This window comes from Centroberyx gerrardi, chromosome 24 (genome assembly GCF_048128805.1).
Source record: "Centroberyx gerrardi isolate f3 chromosome 24, fCenGer3.hap1.cur.20231027, whole genome shotgun sequence".
In the NCBI taxonomy this organism is placed as follows: domain Eukaryota; kingdom Metazoa; phylum Chordata; class Actinopteri; order Beryciformes; family Berycidae; genus Centroberyx; species Centroberyx gerrardi.
Genome location: NC_136020.1, coordinates 19,868,632 through 19,885,971, shown reverse-complemented (window position 1 = coordinate 19,885,971; position 17,340 = coordinate 19,868,632). Strand labels below are relative to the sequence as shown.

General features: G+C 40.1%; 2 protein-coding genes and 1 long non-coding RNA gene across 3 annotated transcripts; 1 reads left to right on the top strand and 2 right to left on the bottom strand.

The window, feature by feature from the left end:
- The first annotated feature begins 758 nt into the window (after positions 1-758).
- LOC144538068 (uncharacterized) lies at positions 759-16,976 on the top strand. The gene is made up of 2 exons (XR_013504068.1): positions 759-1,849; positions 16,871-16,976. It is a non-coding gene; the product is annotated as an uncharacterized LOC144538068 (long non-coding RNA).
- Positions 3,549-6,262, bottom strand: LOC139908226 (E3 ubiquitin-protein ligase TRIM39-like). The gene is made up of 2 exons (XM_071894842.2): positions 6,160-6,262; positions 3,549-5,898 (listed from the first exon to the last, which is right to left on the bottom strand). The coding sequence occupies exon 2, from the start codon at positions 5,887-5,889 to the stop codon at positions 4,249-4,251; it is 1,641 nt and encodes a 546-aa protein (XP_071750943.2). The 5' UTR covers positions 5,890-5,898; positions 6,160-6,262; the 3' UTR covers positions 3,549-4,248.
- Positions 11,908-14,852, bottom strand: LOC144538067 (E3 ubiquitin-protein ligase TRIM21-like). Its single transcript, XM_078281874.1, has 2 exons — positions 14,500-14,852; positions 11,908-14,238 (listed from the first exon to the last, which is right to left on the bottom strand). The coding sequence occupies exon 2, from the start codon at positions 14,227-14,229 to the stop codon at positions 12,586-12,588; it is 1,644 nt and encodes a 547-aa protein (XP_078138000.1). The 5' UTR covers positions 14,230-14,238; positions 14,500-14,852; the 3' UTR covers positions 11,908-12,585.
- Positions 16,977-17,340: the final 364 nt, after the last annotated feature.

Below are 17,340 nucleotides of genomic sequence, written 5' to 3'. Positions count from 1 at the left end.
TTAAGTCTGTTTGTACTAATTCAGTTAAATCTTAAGATCAGTGAATTATTTTTACACATTGCTGTCTTGGTTCAGAACGGGAAAGACTGCGCTACATTCAGATCCAATGACAAGATGTCAGTTAATAAAGACTGTCCTTAAAGTGAATGTCCAACCTAAAGCTAAAATCACATATTTTCCTATTTTGACTCGGTGAACATGAAGAAATTTCTCTCCAAAGAAAAGAAAGAGCGGTGACTCTAATCTGTAATGTTACTCACTGACAGAGGTGGAAAGTAATTAAGTACATTTACTCAAGTACTGTACTTAAGTACAATTTTGAGGTACTGGAACTGAGTATTTCCATTTTGTGAGGCTTTATACTTTTACTCACTACATTTCAGAGGGAAATAATGTACTTTTTATTTTACTTTACTTACTTACTTACTTTACTTTTACATTTATCTGACGGAGCTCCACCATTGACCAAGAATGAGAGACACTTGACCGTACACATATGAGGGATTTTTTTTTGCAGATGTAGGATCATTTTTCAGTTGAATATGGCTTGTACTGCTTTAAAATAATGTTCTTTTGGGTGTAAAATCATACACACAATCTGTGAGTCTGTAAGATCAGCCTCCTTATTCATTATCAGTAGGAAAGTTCCAGAAATTTTCTCAGGCTGGGATCTTGGTGTTTTGGTTTTTGAGACAGAAAGGGAATTTTAGGGTTGTTTTACCCTCCAGATAATACAGATTATATCTCAGATACGGAGGAAGAAAGATCCGTCTTTTGAAATCCAACAAAAACAAACACTGAACAATAATTTTCCAAATGCATCTGAAAGTTGACATTTTTGCATATTGGCTTATAATGAAGTTTAGATGTAAAAGACCAAGATGAAGTGGCGCTGTGTTGTGTGTCTCCTCCCAGGCGCTGAGATCCGCAGCGTGTGCACGGAGGCGGGCATGTTCGCCATCCGAGCGCGCAGGAAGATCGCCACAGAGAAAGACTTCCTGGAGGCCGTCAACAAGGTCATCAAGTCCTACGCCAAGTTCAGCGCCACGCCCAGATACATGACCTACAACTGAGGTCGCTCTCTCTGTGTGTGTGTGTGTGTGTGTGTGTTCACGCTTTGGATTTTTGTTGTGGAAAAGGAGCTGTTAAAAAACAATATTCTGTCTTTTTGTCGTCATTCTTGATCAGTTAAAAATAAAGTTTATTCCGGAGTTTTGTGTCCACTGAGTCTCAAGCACTGCAGGATGTGAAATGACACTTTGTGAGCCTGAAATCATAAGGTCCTATCTGACTAAATTGACTTATCCACATATTCATGATCTTAGAATGCCACTTTATGCCTGTGTGGTGTTAAAAAAAAAAAGAATCTTTAGGGGTTAAATATATAAAGATACACTGCAAACAAGTCCACAAGTCTATTATTGAGTCCTAAAATTGTCATTTTCTTAAAACAAGTGAAACAATTTGCCAATTGGGTTAGATCATTTCACTTGTTTCCAGTGCAAATCAAGAATTTTGTAGAATCAAGTGTAATTTTCTTGATATTCTGGCTTGTTTGACTCATTTCTAGAAAAATTCCTGAAACAAGTGAAGCTCCATTGGAGTTATCTCACCTTATTGGCAGAATTTTTCTTGTTTTAAAGAGTAACTAAACCCCGAAAACACTTTTTTCAGCTGAAAACCGATGTATTTGGGTATTTATTAGTGTTGTTGATGGATTCAGGTCCAAATTTGCAGGGTAGAGGCACTTCAGACAAAACTCTGCCGTTTAGTTACTCTTTAAGAAAGATAAGATTTGAAGGTTAAATATGAGACTAAATGACTTGTTGAGATGGATGTTTTTTGCAGTGTAGAAAGCACATCATAGTTTTGCCAGATTGTAAGTCAAACCTTTTGATGCTCAGTATCTCCAAACTGCACTCTATCCAGATAAAAACTTAAAATTACAAGCCCACACAATGTGGCAGATGTAAAAGGCATACTGTGTTATAATATATATAACAGCACATCTAAAGCATTTTAAAACCATAACAGGAAAATAGTGGTGAAATTCAAATGCATTCACAAAATGTACAGTACTATGAAAAGTTGCACTGATTGTGAGTCAAACAGCAGCACCTCTGTACCTGCTGAAGTAACACTAACACATGAACATACTGCAAAGTGACCAGTGATGGTGGTTCTGCTGGCTTGAATACATAAATACACAGAGTGCAATAGACAGTTGAAATAAACACTTGAATATTCAGCAGGAGAAAACATCTCAGTAACTCTAAACATCTGATACTAAAATAGAGGAGACAGTAGAAGCAGCTTCTGGTCAGTTTGTGCTGGAAGATCGACTGAGATCCGGTCAATTTACATAGTTTTCCACCACTAATTGGACTCTACAGGAGTCACTTGACCAAGGCAAAAAGAAGCTTGCTTAAAAACAATTCCTTCTCTCTGAGATCCAGCATTACAGTGAAAAGTGTTCTAGAAATGTAAAACAACTAGAAAGTCTATATCTAAAATATAGCCGCAAGCGACGATTGGGGGGTCCAAGCACAATTTGATAAGACAGACAGACAAAACATTACAGAAGGTAGAAAGACACGAAAACTGACATGTTGTGAAGATCGAACATGCAGTCTAACACCAGTTTCTGTGTTGTGACTTCTGTCAAGTTCATCTTCTCATTGCAACCACATTGCTGGAGTTGTTCACAATGGCCAAACTTTCTATTATTTGTCCTTGATGACTAATGACTTTGGAAAGGACAAGTCTGGATTTGAACACACAACCTTCCACATGAAAGGCTGATGCTTTACCTACTGAGCCAAAGGCCTGTTACAGGTTTAGTGAGGAGAAACTAACTAAAGGGAGAAGTAGTGTGATACTGCAAACTATGATTGACAGACTGACAGTGCTAATCACTTTATAGAACATTATAGTGCTCTCCATTAACTAATAAAACAATAGTAAGTCACATGGGCCAGAAAACTGCTGCTGCACTGCTCTCTGTGGGTTGAGAGGTCTGGCCACACCCCAATCAGTGATGTTGTCAAACACCTGCTTTGAGTTTTCTACACTGTGATTTCGTGTTGATTTACTTTTCATGAAACCTCAACATTATTGGAATATTATCAAAAGTCATTTTGAGTTATGTAGTTAAATTGCACTTCACTGAAATTGTGTGAATTGTTGAGCACATCCAGACAGAAAGAACAGAGGAACTGCTCTCTGAACAGCAGACTGCTGACAGAGGACATTTCTGTGAGGATCAGGTTATCATATTCTATAGAGGGCTTTCAGCTGATGGATGCTGCCCTCTGGCGGCCATATTGGAGGTCCACAGCTCATGGCAACAATGACTGAGAACAGCTGATTGCATTTCTAATCTTATGACTTGTCTGTTTAATCAGTGAGGAATAGATATGGTTCATTTCAGCTCTCTATGTGTTGATTACCTTTAAAGTAAAGACATTTTTCAAGCTTTCATATCAGTCAAACATTAAATAATTTAAGTAGCCTATGCAGGAAAATAACAGTCATGTAACCACACAAGCTCTTTCTATTGGCTTTTATTTATTTCAGTAATTTCCTTTCATGTGAGAAACATACAGTAGATTGCAGAATTCTTTCTTTTCCAATAAAATGCTCATTAGTAATTGTGTAGAATTAAAATGCTCAGTATATGTACACTGCTATGACAGTAATCACCTTTTTAGTTCATCACCTGGACATGTTACAATGAAACTGGAAAATTGGTAGTTTTCACACTCCTGCAATAGTGATTATATTCAATAAAGTTTTTATGATCCCTGTGTTTGCTGCAACAAGTAGTAATACCATACATAAAAGAAAAACAGGATATAAAGAAAAATACATACTTTACCATATTAACCAGAATCTGGAGTTTAACATTTCTTTAACTTTAACTAACATTGTTTTGTTTTTTTCATGATAAAACTAAATCATTTTGCCAAGAAGAAGAAAGGTAAAGAGACAAGAGACATTAGTAGTTACTGGGCTTTTTTCACCGACAGGGAGTTTGTCTAATTCTTCTCTCAGTGGAGAGCTCCATCGAAAGAACAAATTCATCTTCAAATGTGCTTAAGACAAGTCTGTAAAGTGTTTTTTCTGTTGTTTTCTAATAAAAAATTAAACATTAGAATGGCTATAACAGTTACCTGAAAAAACAACGTATGTGTAAATTTGTTATCTTAAATGACAATGAATCCTATCTGAGAAAAACGAATGATTAGTCTAATCTGTGTGATTGACAGGAGAGATGATCAGAGGGGCGGAGTTTTTACCACCGTAATTAGGACAGGGACTGAAGTATGGGTAGAGTTTCTCAGTGAAGGTGCAGCCAGTAAAGGAGTAGATAAGAGCTGCAGCATCTACGTCATAAAAGGAGACCAGACCCTCCTCATAATCCACAAACACCCCCACCTTCTGAGGCTTCGATTTCAGAGAGAGGACGACAGGAGGGTCAGCAAGAGCTTTGTACTCATTTCCATTCCTCAACCTTATAGTCCAGTAGCCATTCTGGGGGCTCAGTGGGATTCGTCCCTTCCTGTTGATCGACCCTCTGGCCACTCCTAAATCCCACTTAGTCTTCCCTTTAACCTGAACCTCATAGTAAAACCTTCCTGAAGAGAAGCTCTGCTTTCCTAAAACATTGGCACATTGAGAAAATCTCTCTGGGTTTTCTGGGAGATTCTTCCATACATCACCACAATTTACTTGGTTCCCATCATCAGACAGGATGAGAGAGGGATGTGCTGTATCAGGATCCAGAGTCACATCCACTGCATACTGCTGGACCCTCTTCAGCTCAGCCTCAAGCAGCTTCTCCCTCTCTTTCCTGAGAGTCTCCTCCAGCTGAGCCACAGCTCTCCTCACAATCTCCTCATATGATGAGCGATGGACACTGACCTCTGTCCAGTCCTTGGTGTGTGGAGGAGTGTTCAGGGATGGGAAGCTTTGGAGGAGGTGGAGGTGGTCTTCAGTGCGTGAGAGCTGCTCCACCTCAGCGGTTCTCTTCATCAGCTCAGAGATTTCCTGTTCCAGCTCTTTGATGAAGCCTTCAGCCTGTTTCTCTGTTGTTTTCTGCTTCTCTTCGATCGTCTCAATGAGCTCAGCCTGGCCTCTCTCCACAGACTGCATCAGAGCAGTGAAGACCCGCACACTGTCTGCTATCTCTCTGTCTGCATCTTCCTTGCTGAGCTCTACTGAGTGTTTGATCTCCTGAATCTTCAGTTGTCTCTCCTGGATCTTCTGCTGAATTTCAGCCTCTGTCTTCCCCAGCTCAGCCTTCTTTCCTTCATATCCTTCTTTCAGAGGAACAATATCATGTGACTTGTGGTCTAAAACAGTGCAGAGCAGACACACACACATCTGGTCAGTCTTGCAGAACAGCTGGAGCGGTCCATCATGCTCTTTACACAGCCTGTCTTCCAGGTTCTCCACAGGATCGATCAGCTTGTGTTTTTTCAGGCTTGTGTTTCTCTGATGAGGCTCCAGGTGAGTCTCACAGTAGGAGGCCAGACACACCAGGCAGGACTTCAGGGCCTTCAGTTTGGTCCCAGTGCAGACGTCACAGGGAACTTCTCCTGGTTTGGCACATCGTTGGTCTGGGCAGCTGCTGGCTTTCATCTGAGCTGACTTTCTGAACTGAGCAGCCATCTCAGATATGAAAGTATTCACCTGCAGCTCAGGTCTTCTGTCGAAAATCTTTTTACACATGGGACACTGGCACTGGACACTAACATCCCAGTGCTGTGTGATACAGTTTTTGCAGAAGTTGTGTCCACATGGTATGGCGACTGGATCAGTGAACACATCCAGACAGATGGAGCACAGAAACTGCTCTTCAGATAGGAGACAGCTGGCAGCAGACATATCTAGACACTGAGACCAAAAGTGAAAGTGTGAAATAACAATACTGTAACACACAATTCTTGAATATTCATATTAGAAAATATCAAAGTTAGATTATTTGAATATTATCAAAAGTCATTTTGAGTTATGTAGTTAAATTGCACTTCGCTGAAAACGTCATTTGACAAGTATCAGTGCAAAATGTAAACAGGGAAACATCCCATCTGGATACAGCTCAATTATGTGTCACTGCTCTCTGTTTAAACAGTAAATATTATCTGCTGTACTCACCTGTGTACGTCTAAGACTCTGCTGTATTGTTGAGAAAGGCCTGATGAACTTAGGTTTGTTTTTCTTTCGAGAGAAAGAGAGAGACTCTTCTAACTGCAGCAGTGCTGTCGCTCTGAGTTACTTTTAGTTTCACTTCAGGAAAGTGACGTTGAAACACTCCTGTCTCTCCAGTGCAAGTGTGCAGGTTTGTCCAGAAGGGGGCGTTGCGTTGTCGCTCCATTCAAATTGTCTCCCATAGGAATGAATGGACTGCTGGCGTACCGTAACGTAAATGAATATTCAGTTGTGAAGGAGGCACGATCGAGGGTTGCCTAGACATGTTTTCCTTAAGTAACCATGACGTGGTGAGTTTTGTAAACAGAGGCCAAAGATTCCTGTCATCCCTTTTCTGAGGAATAACCAGCTCCAGTCCGGATATCTGTGCTGAGACAGTTGATATTGGCAGGGTGCGATTTGTAAAAAAACAAAACAGAGGGGGGGAATATTTTTTTGGAATGTATTTTTGCCGGGTGATATTTTACACAAGGAGGCGTGAAAATGAAAAATACAAGTGCAAACCCCTATCATACACATATTATTGTTCCCCAACAAATTCTATCTAGCCTATATATGTCCATATATATCATATATGACCATATACGTATGTCATATATGAGACACACAGAGAGAGAGAGATTCTGAGTAGGAGAATGCCGTGTATGCATGCTTGCATACCTCCACGCAAGCATGCATACACTCATGCATGCTTGTGTCAGCTCCCGGTGAGTGTGATATAGCTATGTGGCAAAGAGAAGGATAATATAAAAGAGGGAATTTGTGCGACATTTTATTTTGAGCCTTAAATGTAATACATGCGTGCGTTAACATCCCTTTTCTACAAGCCTGATTTCTATTCCAGTGGAGTAAATAGGTTTACATATTGTCACCATATCGTACAGTAATGTGGGAATAGGAATAACGCACATCAGATAATAAATCAGACCTACTGGTGTGATCAATCGGGCCATTATGGCTCAAAATATACAGCGGTGCCGGTGCGTAATGGCTGTGCGTAACACAGTGGCTGCTTTGGCTTGAATCTACAGTTTTATGCGTCTGGCCCGCAGGTGATGCCAGCTGTGTGCCAGTCAGCTCGTGTTTGTGGACAGCAGCGATGCTGACGAAAGGAAGAAAGACTTCTCACATACCGTTCTTTTAGCAAAACGGACCTCCTTTTCTTTTTACACTTGGTCGCCCTTCTTTTATCCGCAGCTCTGCAAATTTATGAGCTGGAAAGAACGCACCTTCTATAATCCATGCGGTTTTTTTTTGGAAGTTGTTTGCGCCATGTACTGTCATATTGGAGAAATACATGTATTTAATTTACTGACAGAATAAAAGATGCCAGAGAGTGGGGGAAAGCGTGTCCCCACCTGCGATTGCATTTCATTGCGCAATCTAACTGTCGGGCACAGTAAATGCATTTATTTAATTCAGTCTGACCAGAAGCAGGGATGAAACGTTATCCCCACCGGCGATAAAAATGAATGACCAGAGGGGGGATATCAAAGGCAGAGGGAGGGAAATCCCCCCCATCCCCGGCAATTCGCACCCTGGATATTGGAGTTATATTACAGTAAATACCAGAAATTTCTCTCAGCTACTAGTGATGTGACTGTGACACTTAATGCTCTGCAACCGAAAGCTGCCTTAGTTTTGGTATTTGGGATTGCATTAAAATATCATGAAAGCAAATATTTATGTAGGCTACAGTTGTATTACACGCCAGATTGTGATTACATTTTACAGAATGGCAACAGAGTATGTGCAGATTTTTATTTATCTTTGAAGACATTATAAACATGACCTTCAATTCTACAGGTCTTGAAAGTCTTGAAATACATGGAAGTTGGATTTGATCATTTCTTGGTCTTGAAAAGTTTGGGAAGTGCACAAAAACTTTGGAAATGTTGTGGAAAAAATGTTCTATTCCAATACAAATTTATATTTCATGTAGCTGTAAACTTGCAGTCATTTTGTAACAAACATTTCACATTGAACGCTGACCAAAATCATCAAGTCTAGTCAAGATGTTAAAGGTCTGGTAAAAGTATGGGATTTTAAAAAGTATAATGTGAGGAACCCGTTTTAACTACACTGGTGTGATATGTTTAGTCTGCAGGAGGCTGTGCAGCACCTTCAGTCTGCCCCGAGGATGAGGAGGAGCTGGTTTGGTGGAGAGCGCCCCCTAGTGGTGGAGGTGGAGGAGAAGAAGCTGGAGGGAAACATCCTACATCAGCTGGAGGAGATTCATTCCAAAACGAGATATCCACCATTTGAAAACAGTGACATCTACTCTAATGTCAAACGACTGAAAACTAACATACAAATCCAAACATTTTTGATACTAGCAATCATCTGTATTTTTTTGAATATTAAGACATGAATTTCAGGCAGCAGACTTTCCCTCAAAATTGATATATAGTGTTTTGGAATGAAACCCTTCACTTACCCCTCATCTCCCTGTGTGTCGATGTAACCCACATAATGAAATCACACTGTAGTAATTAATGTCATCTCGCATTTTCTGTTGCATTTTGATCCAAATACACACAAGGCAAGGGCTATACAATTTTTCGGCAGTAAAAGTGCTTTACGGTAATGCCATGTTGTGTGGATGGGTGGCGCATGTGTATTGCACTGTGAAAACTCCTGAAGAGAGAAGGAGAACATTGTGTATGAGCTCTGTATAAGAAAGTAAGGCAAACTTTATTTATATAGCACATTTCATACACAAGGCAAATACAATGTGCTTCACATAAAACAGAAAAAATACATACACACTCCACAACTATTTAAAATGACATTAGAAAAGAAAGAAACTATTAAAATGACATTAAAAAAGAAAGAAAGAAAGATATTGAGCAGTGACTCTCACACTGGTGGCACCTCTGGTCAGCCAGTATCAAATGAAGTGTGCCTTACCCCTGAGGATATTCAAAGGTAATCACCACCTAAAAGACCTCCCGGAAACACCGGAGCTTCTCTGAGAGTGACTCCCTCAATTTTTCCTCTCCAAAGGAAATCAGTTTAGATGAGATCTTGAAGGATTCTTCGAAGGAGCCTAGAGTCTTTCCGGTGGTCTTACCCCACCCTGTAGGCAGGCCCCACAGCCCCTATAGGACTTGTAAATGTCCCTTTAGAACAATACACAGATCATCTAAACAATTACAATTATAAACTTCAAGAAATCCTTCAATTCTCAATACAGGTTTGAGGATCCCATCAGAGCAGAGAAACTACTCACCAGAGTTCCTCTAGACTCCTGTTGGGATCCTGTTTGTGAGGCCAACTGATGAGTAATTTTGTATAAAATAGGTAAAACATAAATAAAAGAAATAAATAAAGATAACACCTGTTACATCTACATACAGATGATTTAGCAGAAGGCCACAGAGAAAAGGAATGTTTTGAGCCGACTTTTAAAAGAGCTGACAGTGGGAGCACATCTCAGTGCTTCTGGAAGTTTATTCCAGTAATTGGGAGCATAATTACTAAAAGCAGCTTCACCTGATTTAGTTTTCACCCTGGGAACAACTAACAGACCGGTCCCAGATGACCTCAGAGGTCTGGGTGGCTCATATCCTAGGAGCAGGTCAGAAATGTATTTTGGAGCTAAGCCATTTAGCGCTTTATAGACAAGCAGCAGGATTTTAAAATCAATTCTATGGCACACTGGAAGCCAATGCAGTGACCTAAGAACTGGTGTAATGTGTTCTGTTTTCTTAGTCTTAGTCAGAACTCTGGCAGCAGCATCCTGAATGAGCTGTAACCGCCCCAGAGTGTTTTTGGGGAGACCGGAGAGAAGACCATTGCAGTGGTCTAACCTGCTGGTAATGAAAGCGTGTATCAGCTTTTCTAAATCAGGTTTTGACCCCTTTGGTTATATTCTTAAGATGATAAAAGGCAGATCTTGTAGTGGTATTGATGTGTTTGTTAAAATTGAGATCGGCATCCATAATAACACCAGGATTCCTAGCTTGGTCTTTACTCTTGAGAGACAGGGAGTCAAGGAGTAATGCAAAAGTGCTTAAATACAAGTGCTTAAATACTAGTACTGCCGTGGAGTATCTGTCGGAATATTGTTTCTAAAATCTTACTTCTGAAATAGTGATCCTGCTTGTGTGACTGTGTCAGCGCGGGAGACGGGCGAGAAGGGGCTGCCATCTTCTCCACTGCCGATTGGACCGCTCTGCAGACATCGACCAAGTGGGATTTAACTAACTTTTCCAGTCATCTATTCTTCTCTTCAAGTAAGATCGCCCCTTACATGGATTAAAAGACTTCAGGGTTAAAGGCACCATCAAGAAACTATTTGATTTTATTATTGTTTTTTGGACACTTATTCCCCAAGAAAAGAAAGATAGCGAGATATCAAAACGATATCTTGCTTGATTTATTTTACATGTTTCAACTAAAAAATATGCAGCTTGGCAAACTGATAAGAAACGACAAAGTTTTGCCTCTAGGCTTCATCAGCTGATTGACTGACCTGACTTTTTGAGAGTGTGTTTCCTTTTTTTTTATTTTTGAATCACCTGTTTGAAATCAAGGCACCAGAGAAGCCTTAGGCCTACTTTATGTATAAACAGATATCAAAATTAGATTATTGGAATATAGCAAAAGTCATTTTAGTTACATTTTGAAATTGCACTTCATTGAAACCTTCATTTGACAAGTGTCAGTGTATAATGAAAACAGGGAAACATCCCATCTGGATACAGCTCAATTATGTGTCACTGCTCTCTGTTTAAACAGTAAATATTATCTGCTGTACTCACCTGTGTACGTCTAAGACTCTGCTGTATTGTTGAGAAAGGCCTGATGAACTTAGGTTTATTTTTCTTTTGAGAGAAAGAGAGAAACTCTTCTAACTGCAGCAGTGCTGTCGCTCTGAGTTACTTTCAGTTTGACTTCAGGAATGTGACGTTGAAACACTCCTGTCTCTCCAGTGTTGCTCCGCCTCTTACTGCAGGTAAACTGGTAATGTTTTGTTTCCTCAGTCAGTGTTGGACATGACTACATCGACACCTCTGACCTCCCTAGATGGTGGAAAGAGAATTTCCCAATTTTCATCACAGTATCAGTCTGCTGTATTGTTGTCACTCTTCCTGTGCAGCTGTTCATACAGCAACACACACCTGGCCAGACAGAAAGAGACAGCAGCTCTATCTTCATTACATCTTAATCATTACAGTGTGTGTAAGAGTGTGTGTGTCCATGAATGCGTGTGTTGTTGCTTCTCTGATTTGTTGTACATTCAGAGTGTGATCCTCCTCTCCCAGTGTGTGTGATTCAGGTTTTACACAAGTTGTGTGAATTGTTGAGCACATCCAGACAGAAAGAACAGAGGAACTGCTCTCTGAACAGCAGACTGCTGACAGAGGACATTTCTGTGAGGATCAGGTTATCATATTCTATAGAGGGCTTTCAGCTGATGGATGCTGCCCTCTGGCGGCCATATTGGAGGTCCACAGCTCATGGCAACAATGACTGAGAACAGCTGATTGTATTTCTAATCTTATGACTTGTCTGTTTAATCAGTGTGGAATAGATATGGTTCATTTCTGTTCTCTATGTGTTGATTACCTTTAAAGTAAAGACATTTTTCAAGCTTTGATATCAGTCAAACATTAAATAATTGAAGTAGCCTATGCAGGAAAATAACAGTCATGTAACCACACAAGCTCTTTCTATTGACTTTTTATTTATTTCAGCAAATTCTTTTAATGTGAGAAACATACAGTAGATTGCAGAATTCTTTCTTTTTCAATAAAATGCTCATTAGTAATTGTGTAGAATTAAAATGCTCAGTATATGTACACTGCTATGACAGTAATCACCTTTTTAGTTCATCACCTGGACATGTTACAATGAAACTGGAAAATTGGTAGTTTTCACACTCCTGCAATAATGATTATATTCAATGAAGTTTTTATGATCCCTGTGTTTGCTGCAACAAGTAGTAATACCATACATAAAAGAAAAACAGGATATAAAGAAAAATACTGAATTTACCATATTAACCAGAATCTGGAGTTTAACGTTTCTTTAACTTTAACTAACATTGGGTTTTTTTTTCATGATAAAACTAAATCATTTTGCCAAGAAGAAGAAAGGTAAAGAGACAAGAGACATTAGTAGTTACTGGGCTTTTTTCACAGACAGGGAGTTTGTCTAATTCTTCTCTCAGTGGAGAGCTCCATCGAAAGAACAAATTCATCTTCAAATGTGCTGAAGACAAGTCTGTGAAGTGTTTTTTCTGTTGTATTATAATAAAACATTAAACATTAGAATGGCTATAACAGTTACCTGAAAAAACAACGTAGTGTAAATTTGTTATCTTAAATGACAATGAATCCTATCTGAGAAAAACAAATGATTAGTCTAATCTGTGTGATTGACAGGAGAGATGATCAGAGGGGCGGAGTTTTTACCACCATCATTCTTACAGGGACTGAAGTATGGGTAGAGTTTCTCAGTGAAGGTGCAGCCAGTAAAGGAGTAGATAAGAGCTGCAGCATCTACGTCATAAAAGGAGACCAGACCCTCCTCATAATCCACAAACACCCCCACCTTCTGAGGCTTCGATTTCAGAGAGAGGAGGACAGGAGGGCCAGCAGCAGCTTTGTACTCATTTCCATTCCTCAACCATATAGTCCAGTAGCCATTGTTTGGGTTCAGTGTGATTTGTCCCTTCCTGTTGATCGACCCTCTGGCCACTCCTAAATCCCACTTAGTCTTCCCTTTAACCTGAACCTCGTAGTAAAACCTTCCTGAAGAGAAGCTCTGCTTTCCTAAGACACAGGTACAATAAGAAAATCTCTCTGGGTTTTCTGGGAGATTCTTCTTTACATCACCATGATTTACTTGTTTCCCATCATCAGACAGGATGAGATAGGCTTGTGCTGTATCAGGATCCAGAGTCACATCCACTGCATACTGCTGGACCCTCTTCAACTCAACATCAACAGACAGCTTCTCCATCTCTTTCCTGAGAGTCTCCTCCAGCTGAGCCACAGCTCTCCTCACAGTCCCCTCATATGATGAGCGATGGACACTGACCTCTGTCCAGTCCTTGGTGTGTGGAGGAGTGTTCAGGGATGGGAAGCTTTGGAGGAGGTGGAGGTGGTCTTCAGTGCGTGAGAGCTGCTCCACCTCAGCGGTTCTCTTCATCAGCTCAGAGATTTCCTGTTCCAACTCTTTGATGAAGCCTTCAGCCTGTTTCTCTGTTGTTTTCTGCTTCTCTTGGATCGTCTCAATGAGCTCAGCCTGGCCTCTCTCCACAGACTGCATCAGAGCAGTGAAGACCCGCACACTGTCTGCTATCTCTCTGTCTGCATCTTCCTTGCTGAGCTCTACTGAGTGTTTGATCTCCTGAATCTTCAGTTGTCTCTCCTGGATCTTCTGCTGGATTTCAGCCTCTGTCTTCCCCAGCTCAGCCTTCTTTCCTTCATATTGTTCTTTCAGAGGAACAATATCATGTGACTTGTGGTCTAAAACAGTGCAGAGCAGACACACACACATCTGGTCAGTCTTGCAGAACAGCTCCAGTGGTTTATCATGCTCTTTACACATCCTGCCTTCCAGGTTCTCCACAGGATCGATCAGCTTGTGTTTTTTCAGGCTTTTGATTCTCTGATGAGGCTCCAGGTGAGTCTCACAGTAGGAGGCCAGACACACCAGGCAGGACTTCAGGGCCTTCAGTTTGGTCCCAGTGCAGACGTCACAGGGAACTTCTCCTGGTTTGGCACATCGTTGGTCTGGGCAGCTGCTGGCTTTCATCTGAGCTGACTTTCTGAACTGAGCAGCCATCTCAGATATGAAAGTATTCACCCGCAGCTTAGGTCTTCTCTTGAAAACCTCTTTACACATGGGACACTGGCACGGGGCATTAACATCCCAGTGCTGTGTGATACAGTTCTTGCAGAAGTTGTGTCCACATGGTATGGCGACTGGATCAGTGAACACATCCAGACAGATGGAGCACAGAAACTGCTCTTCAGATAGGAGACAGCTGGCAGCAGACATATCTAGACACTGAGACCAAAAGTGAAAGTGTGAAATAACAATACTGTAACACACAATTCTTGAATATTCATATTAGAAAATATCAAAGTTAGATTATTTGAATATTATCAAAAGTCATTTTGAGTTATGTAGTTAAATTGCACTTCGCTGAAAACGTCATTTGACAAGTATCAGTGCAAAATGTAAACAGGGAAACATCCCATCTGGATACAGCTCAATTATGTGTCACTGCTCTCTGTTTAAACAGTAAATATTATCTGCTGTACTCACCTGTGTACGTCTAAGACTCTGCTGTATTGTTGAGAAAGGCCTGATGAACTTAGGTTTATTTTTCTTTCAAGAGAAAGAGAGAGACTCTTCTAACTGCAGCAGTGCTGTCGCTCTGAGTTACTTTTAGTTTCACTTCAGGAAAGTGACGTTGAAACACTCCTGTCTCTCCAGTGTTGCTCCGCCTCTTACTGCAGGTAAACTGGTAATGTTTTGTTTCCTCAGTCAGTGTTGGACATGACTACATCGACACCTCTGACCTCCCTGGACGGTGGAAAGGAAAAGAGAATTTCCCAGTTGTCATCACAGTATCAGTCTGCTGTATTGTTGTCACTCTTCCTCTGCAGCTGTTCATATGGATTTATATTTCCCCCAAAACAAATCGTACATAAACTCAAAATTGTGAAATGCTTCAACTGTAAAAAAGTGATTTGAAAACCCAATCTCAGTTCTCTAAATCTATAAACAGGATTGTAACCCCTTGCAGGTACAATCCTCCGTTTACAATTACGTATCACCATTATGTCTCTAAAGACAAATGCGTATTGTGTTTTACAACTGTGGAAACACAATTCTGCTTGTAAGGCACTTTTAGCCTCCAACTCCAAGGAAACATTACAACAGCAAGTATAACTGGAAAGGAAGTTGCTGGGGCTTTTCCAAGGTAAAAGTTTCATGTTTGTCTTAGTTTTTCCATTTGGCAGAGAAGTTTCCATACCTGACACCAGAATTTAATTTGGGCAAATAGAGCGAATATACGGCATCTCAATTAGGGGGATGGGACACTCTTCTTCATTCCTCTTCAATTGCTTACATATAATAGAACAGGTGTTTTTATATACCCAGCATATGGACTTTCTCAGTCATTTACTATTGTATTAAAAGAAAAAAAAATCAAAAATAGCTCTCGATTCCAGTAAAGAATACAACTTTTGGTTAAGTTAACAGAGTCAAGACGGACTGGAGACAAAGCAAAGTTGGGTTTTCCAACGTATCCGTCACTCCGCTGCCAACGCAACCGTTTGTCCAGAAGGGGGCGTTGCGTTGGATGTGCTATCTAAACATCGTGAAAATATCAAAATTTCCCATGAGGGAAAATAGTTGCTTCATGACTAAAAAATAGATGTCATCCTCCTAATTGTTACCAGGTTTAAACTCATGTATCAGGCTGATCTTGCTTGGTCTTTAAATAAAAATGGATCAGATGACGACAGCTTGTTGGCTCTCCTGTACGGATCCAGAAACACAAACCAGTATTGAAAGCTGTGTAGAAGACATAAGATCAGGAATATACGCACCGTCTGCCCTAAACCACTGGGAGGCGCTAGAGAAACAGTGGAGCTCCAGAGTGGAACCAGCGTCGTTTTAGTTGTGAAGTCTCTGAAGTTGCAAATCAATCCGTCAACAAGGTCATCAAGTCCTACGCCAAGTTCAGCGCCACGCCCAGATACATGACCTACAACTGAGGTCGCTCTCTCTCTGTGTGTGTGTGTGTGTGTGTGTGTGTGTGTGTGTGTGTGTGTGTGTGTGTGTGTGTTCACGCTTTGGATTTTTGTTGTGGAAAAGGAGCTGAAAGTTGAGTTAAAAAACAATATTCTGTCTTTTTGTCGTCATTCTTGATCAGTTAAAAATAAAGTTTATTCCGGAGTTTTGTGTCCACTGAGTCTCAAGCACTGCAGGATGTGAAATGACACTTTGTGAGCCTGAAATTTTAAGGTCCTATCTGACTAAATTGACTTATCCACATATTCATGATCTTTGAATGCCACTTTATTTAAAAAAAAAAAAAAAAAGAATCTTTAGGGGTTAAATATTTCAAAAGGTACAATGCAAAGAATCTCCATCTTAACAAGCCACTTAGTATATTATTGAGTCCTAAAATTGTAATTTCCTTAAAACAAGTAAAACAATTTGCCGATTGTTTTGATAATTTCACTTGTTTCCAGTGTAAATCAAGAATTTTGTATAATCAAGTGTGATTTTCTTGATATTTTGGCTTGTTTGACACATTTCTAGAAAATTCCTGAAACAAGTGAAGCTGCATTGGAGTTATCTCACCTCATTGGCAGAATCTTTCTTGTTTTAAAGGGTAACTAAGCCCCGAAAACACTTTTTTCAGCTGAAAACCGATGTATTTGGGTATTTATTAGTGTTGTTGATGGATTCAGGTCCAAATTTGCAGGGCAGAGGCACTTCAGACAAAACTCTGCCGTTTAGTTACTCTTTAAGAAAGATACGATTTGAAGGTTAAATATGAGACTAAATGACTTGTTGAGATGGATGTTTTTTGCAGTATAGAAAGCACATCATAGTTTTGTCAGATTGTAAGTCAAACCTTTTGATGCTCAGTATCTCCAAACTGCACTCTATCCAGATAAAAACTTAAAATTACAAGCTCACAATGTGGCAAATGTAAAAGGCATACTGTGTTATAATATATATATATATAACAGCACATCTAAAGCATTTTAAAAACATAACAGGAAAATAGTGGTGAAATTCAAATGCATTCACAAAATGTACAGTACTATGAAAAGTTGCAGTGATTGTGAGTCAAACAGCAGCACCTCTGTACCTGCTGAAGTAACACTAACACATGAACATACTGCAAAGTGACCAGTGATGGTGGTTCTGCTGGCTTGAATACATAAATACACAGAGTGCAATAGACAGTTGAAATATAACACTTGAATATTCAGCAGGAGAAAACATCTCAGTAACTCTAAACATCTGATACTAAAATAGAGGAGACAGTAGAAGCAGCTTCTGGTCAGTTTGTGCTGGAAGATCGACTGAGATCCGGTCAATTTACATAGTTTTCCACCACTAATTGGACTCTACAGG

Excerpts from the sequence above, each read along its gene's own strand:
- LOC144538067 (XM_078281874.1), bottom strand. The coding sequence starts at position 14,229 with ATGTCTGCTGCCAGCTGTCTCCTATCTGAAGAGCAGTTTCTGTGCTCC.
- LOC139908226 (XM_071894842.2), bottom strand. The coding sequence starts at position 5,889 with ATGTCTGCTGCCAGCTGTCTCCTATCTGAAGAGCAGTTTCTGTGCTCC.